Here is a 7,439-nt window from a genome sequence, read left to right on the forward strand (position 1 = left end):
ATTTGATTTGATCTTTTATTTAAAATTGAATAATTATGGGAAAAACTTGCGTGTGATAAAATTGTAATTGTAATTATAAATATAAATATTTTCTTTCTTTATTTATTTATATCTATTAAATTGTATTGTGAGAATAATTGAATGAACGAACGTCAACATGTTATAATTACGTCAGTGTGAGACAATTATTATTTTATTTGGTTATCAGAATGACGTGGCTCAAATAATCTTCACGTTATGCATGATTTGCAAACAGAAACTTCTTTGCTAGAATATAAATCGTTTTGACGCTGATCTCTTTGCAAATGTGTCTGTATAAATTCCATCTCGGTCTGAATATAATTAAAAACATACGATATATGATGCGTACAAAAATTCATTTTATTAAAATGAGCGAAAGACGCGTGCAAAATTTTAATTAAAAATTCATTACGATTCTAAACATTTAAAAGATGTTTTGCTGCCAACATTATTTCACTCTCTAAAAATATTAAAATAATTTAAATATAATTTCAAACTGTTTCCAGTTTTAAGAAAGATACATTAGAGATGTTCTTTAAAAAAATACTTGGTACCAGTTTGTAGTCAGTTGAAATTAACATTAGCATGATCAAATATTCCCAGAGCAATCCACGAATTGTCTCTTATTATCTTCTTCCAGGTACGAGAGGCTCCTCAGAAGAGCGAAGACAGAGGATCTGTCGGAAGTTTCAGGAATTGGCTGCCTCTATCAAAGTGGAGTCGATCGTCAGGGTCGACCAGTCGTTGTATTCGTCGGCAAATGGTTCCCTGCCACTAAAATCAATCTGGACAAGGTAAGACTCTAACTCCATGATACTCTAAAAACGATTGAATCCTTTAACGTTCCAATCTTCTTTTTGATAAATTTTTTTTTCATCAATTTAAAATTCTAAATTTTTTAATAAACCATTATTAAGACTAAAAATAAAAAATATGTCGTATCTTTTATTTTGATATAATATCTATAGCGAATGATTGAAATAAGTAAATAATTAAATATTATTTATTTATTTATTTATTGTATTAAAACACAGATATATATATATATATATAAGAGATTAATTTGAATTCAATCTTCCCAAAAAATTAAAATTTCCAAAAATATTCAGATATTGATAAAATTTATTGATTAAATTGAAGAAAAATGTATTTTGAATTTTCAAAAATATTAAACATGTTATAAATTTATATTATCAAACTAAATTAACAAATATATATAACTATTCTTAGACTGAAATAAACTTTAAAAGCAAGAATATAATAATAATTATTAATAAAATATAATGTTTAACACATTTTTTAAACACATTACTCATCAAAAATGTATCAAACCAAGTAAACTTTTTATAAAAAAATTATTATCATAAGTATTTTTATTTTTATCATGGATTTATAAAACGTTCGAATATTTTTACAACATAAATAATCATTTCCTTTTATTCTCCTTTGAATATTTGAACAATGATTTATTTATTTGAAAAATTTTTTTATTTTCTGATACCTGCAGAATGTTCTGACAAAGAAAATAGAAAAAGGATACTGAAACAAACACAAAAATTTTTACACAAAAATATTGAATCCATTGAAGCTTATTTTTCAAGTTATGAATATTTTATCTTTGCACTAAATAAAACGAGACGGAAATAGAATACGATAGACATAGAGTCTCGCTTCATCTAATAAAAAGTTAAATAGCTTATAACTTGAAAAATAAGCTTCAATGGATATTTATGCATTGAAACTTCTGTATTTGTTTCAACCCTTAGAATTATTTCTGCAAAAAATAAAAATCATTTGTACCGATATCTGAATAATTTTAACAATAATTATATTAATTTTTAACGTAGCTGTTCATTCTTTTGAGTTTACTAAAGTTTCTTACTAAGATTTCTTTACTCAATGAACAAATAATATTGCTTATTATTAAAGAACCAACGAATTCCACCCTTACAACACGAACATGTAATTATATGATGTTTGAACATGTCTGTGCGTAAGATTAACATTCTCTCCTTGACTCTTACCCAGTCATAAAGATACAAAATACAGGAAATTGCATCCAATATTTACTGAAGCATTCTAAAAGATTACACTTACGTTTCATTCCACTTTTTCAAATTTGTACAAATGTTTCAAAATATAGAAATACCATTTTGGGAATATTTTCTTAATAAAAGCAAAAATTATTATGAATCAAAATATATGGTAAAATAGTTTTAATTTATACAAACAAAAATGAAAAAGAAAGAAAACAAATTTTTCAAATCTACATTTTAAAAAGATTAATCTAATATAATATAGCCTATCTTAACTTAACCTATTCTAATACATTAAAGTTAAAAAGATAAGAAATTTAATAAGTTTCAAATTTAATAAGTACAATGATTTGATTCATAAATGTAATAATTCGACATGTTCAACTTTAAACTTATTCTATAGAAATAAATATTAGAAAATATAATATTAAATTTTTCCTTTGAGATATTTATATTTATAAATATTTTTTATGACATATAAATTTTAACCCGATATAGAAAACAATAAAAACGCTTCTATCTCTAGAAAAATACCACAAAGAAAAGATCAAATTGTTCCTTTTCACTTCAGACATCGTTGAAAGTTCAACACGATCTGAGTCACGAGGACATCAAAGAAAGTTTATCGCAAGCCAAATATTGTATATACAACTGATATCAGATAAATATTTTGCTAAAGATTTATCATCATATTTATACAGTCAAGCGAGGTATAAGATTCACAAAATATTTCGCATCCTTGCATAAATTAAGAGAACGAATTTCATTTCATAATTCAACAAATTCACGATCTCACGATAAATAAATACTAAGGCTACATTCGAAAGTGATAAATCGTCCAAGAAGAATCACAAACAAAGCTATAACTGTTCAAAGCACACTTTATATCTGTCGATCTAATAACGCGCAGATACTGCTAAATAAAATCAGAAGAGCAAGCAATCTTCGTTCACGTGCGCTTCGCGCCGCTTCAAATGTTCATCCACGGATCTTTAATCATCTTTGGAATCGTCGTGAACACGTGAACAAATAGGAACCACCACGTGATTCGAAAACATAGAGCAAAGTTGTAAAGCAAGAGCACGAAATCAATACGCGCCTCTAGGTAGGTTAGCCTCGCCTCTTTTATTATGGTTAGCGTGTTTAGCGGTTCTTTACAAGCTGATCGATCCGTTTTAACATACCTCGACATCTGGAGGAAATTGTCTTTAGCGGTTTTCCGCGATGAGGTTGAGGGTATTTTTATGATAAATTTAATTTGTCGATGAATTTTATAATAAATTTCTATAATTATTTAGAGAAAAATGATCACGTCCCATCTTAATGATTTTTTAATATATTGTCGAGATTATCATTCTGGATGATTTATTAAGATTTTGTTTGTCAAAAAATTAACAAAAATGTAATTGCGGTTTTTAAAAACGTTTAAGTTAGATTAAGTTAGATAATTTTAATCAGGTTTACTGTTACGGACAATTGTGATGGAGTCAAATTAAGAAAGCAACCTAAACAAACAAACCTAATGCAAACTATTAAATCGATTAACAGTGAGTTTTTAATTAAGTTTGAAGTGAAATTAAACTTAGAATTAACATAAATTAATTTTAGTTAATTAGTTAGAGAAATTTATTTCATTTTTAGTTTCATGTTTGAGTTAGATTGAGTTGTAGTTTGAGTTAGATTAGATTAGATTTATAATTTTTTAATAAATAACTTCCAAGTAAAATATTCATAACTATTCAGTTCTTGACAACATATTAAAAAATCAAAAATAAAGGATAATATTTTTTTATAAATACTTATAAAAAATTTGTCATGGATAGAGTAAAATTGTAAGATATGTTCTTGCTAAAATATATATGGTTTAATGAGAACTATATTTGATTCATCGAGCAGATATCGATTTTAAATAACATTTTGAAAAAAAGAAGAAGATCTAAAACATTATGATAACAATTATTGAGAATCTTTCTATTATATGGTCTTATATTTGAATCTGTATGAGTCAATTTTTGAATTCGTTCCATATTGAATCTACATTATTCAATTGATTAATCCTTAATTCTCTTATGTTTAAGTCTATATGACCTAATTATATCTTGGATTGATCCTTCTATATTTAAATCTATTATAATTATATAATTAGATTGAATCTTTTATATTTGACTCCATTAATTGTCTTTCAATCAAATTATATCTTTAGATTAATGTTATTAACTGTATTGAAATCAGATTTATTTATCTTATATTATTTATTTATCTTATTTATCTTATTTGATTAATAAAAATTTGATAATCAAACGAAATAAATTTCGAGTGAAAAATAGATTTAGATTTATAAAATTTAGATAACTGGAATTTGAATTCATTAGAAAAGAATATTCAATTATTTGAGTTTGATTTTAGAAGATTCTTTTCGTTGAAACAAGATGAATAATATATGAAGAAATATTCAGTTCAGACGTTGATAAAAAAAATTAACGAATTATTTATTACTAAGTCAGAAGAAATAACCGGATATGATTAGAATTATTCATTGGCTCGATCGAATGTTTATTCAAAACGTCGCTTATTCGATGATTCCACTAAATCCTGCATGACGTACCTACTTTGAAACGATTGTCGCTTGATCGCTTTGACCATAGGTTGCTATGTTGAGCCCTTTAAGTGAATCATCTTGCATCACTGACGCTGCCTCTGACCAAGATAGACGAGGTTCAAAGTTGAACATGAAAGTTCAGGTTTCGTTCGTGAAAATATTTCTAATGCATATTTCATATTTTATTATAGAAAAAAAATTTTGCATATACATTTATATACATTTGTAGGATATCTTAAGAGAATCTATTCTAGGGATTAGGACAAATATAAAAGTTGATGTAAATGAAAATCTTGTTTGTTAGCTTATAAACAAATTACAATTAGACGAAGCAAGACTTAGATAGAGTAAGATTATCTCTGTCATACTATCGTTGCGTTATATCTCTTTTCATCTGATGAAAATTTAATTAAATCATTTATAACTTAAATTGTTTATTATAACTTTATTAATTTAAATTGTTTATAACTTAATAAATAATATTTTTATATATACCAACTTTTGTATTTGTTTTAATATTTATATAAAATTGATTTTAAAAAAGAGATATCCCATGAATATATTAACATTTTGCATATATATAAGATAATAATAGAATAATGGATTTTTTTCGAAAAAATAAATCGAAAATTTAAAATAAAGTACAAAAGTGAAAGTTAATTATTTTTTTGTGGAATTATAGTTGTATCATCACTCTATATTGCATAAATTATTTACAAAAGTTTTATTAAATAGTTATATTTAAATATAAATATAGGAAATATTATATTTCCTTCGTCAAATTTAAATCATTTAATAATAAAAATTATAAAGATAAGAAATTTAGATCAAGATAATTGCATTTGTTTACTCAGTTTACATTTGCGTATTAATAATTCCAATTATAATTTCCAATTATGATGAAGTATTTTGTTGCGAATTTAAGAAGTGGTTTTTATTTGAAGTAGAGTTTCACTTAACGTTTTCGCTTTAATGGACGACTGATTTTTCTTTGGTTTACGATTTCTTCCAACTTTGTCTACTTTCCACTGTCACTTATAACAGTTTAAACAACTCTTTCTAGTCGAGGTTGATATTGGATACAATATCAATCTTAAATACAAAAAAAAATAGGAAAGTTTAATAGTGTATAACTCTTAAACGAAATCAAAAAAATTAGTTTTCATGTTTTATTTAAAAAGTTGTATTTTTATAGATGTCTAACTTTTATTAATTCTTCTACTAAATTTTTCACGAATTATAAATATGGAATTCTTCCAAAAGTTTTTGATGTCTTTCAGATTGTACAAGAGCTTTTCTGAAAACATAAGTATAGAATCTTGTAATACATCACAATGTATAAAATCTCTATCTTTTGATATCCTTAAAGTAAATGATATAAAATAGGTCAAGTATCTATTCTTCTTTAGAAACAAATCCATATCTTATATGATGCAAAATTATCAGAAAGTTCTCATCATCCTCGTTTTATCTGCACTCTAAAAACATTCTAATTTCTTATCACGTCATCTTTTATTAAATCCTTCTTAAGTTCCTCTCTTAAACTCTTGAGTCGTTATTTAAAAATTGTGATACTTATATATGTTCTATTTCGTTATATTGAAATCAATATCAAAATTATCGATATTGAACCAATATCAACTAAATGAAATATTATTCATTAAAATCATGTTTATATTAAGCAATTCTTGATTGGTCGAGTAAATTTATCGATCTTAAATTATTCAAAATCATTTATATAAATCAAATTTTAATTTGCAAGTTGCTTAATACAATCATATTCTATCAAGAAACTACTTCGATGGATGAATTTATACTTGAAATTAATAAAAAAAAGTTTATATAAATAGATGCTCTGATTTGATTTTGTTTTCAAGTTATAACAAATTTCTTTTTTAATATCTATTCAATACATGCTTGAAAATGTTTTATTTTATTTTTTGCATTTCTTTAAAAATTATTATTCATTAATGAAAGCCTTGTTCAATCTTTTCGCGAAATATTTTAACATTGTTAATAATAAGCATTTTGATGGATTATACGATGGATATCTTGTAGTAACAATAAATTCCATTTATAAATAATGGAATTAATACTTTTATATCTTTTATATCTTTTTTTTATATCTTTCGATAAAATTATGACTCGAAAACAAGATTTTTTTTTACATCTAAATTCATCCATCGATTTTTCTTGATGCGACAAGATACTCTGTATTAATCCATCAATTTAATGCGTCAAAGAAAATTATTATTTATCTTTATTAGAAATATAATATTTTGAAATTATCTCAGGATAAGTTAAGCTAAGTATATAATTTTTATATAAAAGAAATTTAAATATTAATTCAGAATGGAATTTAACACACTTTCGAAATGAGCGTTGCATTCATGCAACATTAAAAAACTAAATTAAAAAGAACTATATTATATCATGGACTAATAAAGAAGACTTCAAGAAGAACAATTATCTTAGACTCATCCTCTTCAGATATATTTCGAGCAAATTGCTTGCTACTGCATCATCCCTGCTTCATATCACTATTTCTATATCTATCTCAAACTAAGCCACTCTATAAGCCAACTAAATACGAAATACCGTATCTCTCTCCATCCGCCCAACTTCTCAAACATTCGATTCAATAATGCCTCCTCCGTCTAACGTCACTCGCACCGGGATCTCATTACTTCCACGCGTATCAATATCATTTTTGCTCCTTCCTCCCGTTCTCTCGCCACTCTCGTCCTCACCCCTCTCGAGTGACGACGAGCGGCACCAGCGGC

The 7,439-nt window shown here is 25.4% G+C and overlaps 1 protein-coding gene across 1 annotated transcript in view; it reads left to right on the top strand.

Annotated features, from left to right (window-relative positions):
• The window catches only part of LOC102674941 (protein GDAP2 homolog), a 30,839-nt gene that overhangs the window by 8,753 nt on the left and 14,647 nt on the right, over window positions 1-7,439 (top strand). Inside the window, exon 2 of the mRNA XM_006624077.1 lies at window positions 606-815. Within this exon, the coding sequence (XP_006624140.1) occupies window positions 606-815 (210 nt within the window). The remainder of the gene's footprint in view (window positions 1-605; window positions 816-7,439) is intronic.

This window comes from Apis dorsata, unplaced genomic scaffold (genome assembly GCF_000469605.1).
Source record: "Apis dorsata unplaced genomic scaffold, Apis dorsata 1.3 scaffold_989, whole genome shotgun sequence".
Classification (NCBI taxonomy): domain Eukaryota; kingdom Metazoa; phylum Arthropoda; class Insecta; order Hymenoptera; family Apidae; genus Apis; species Apis dorsata.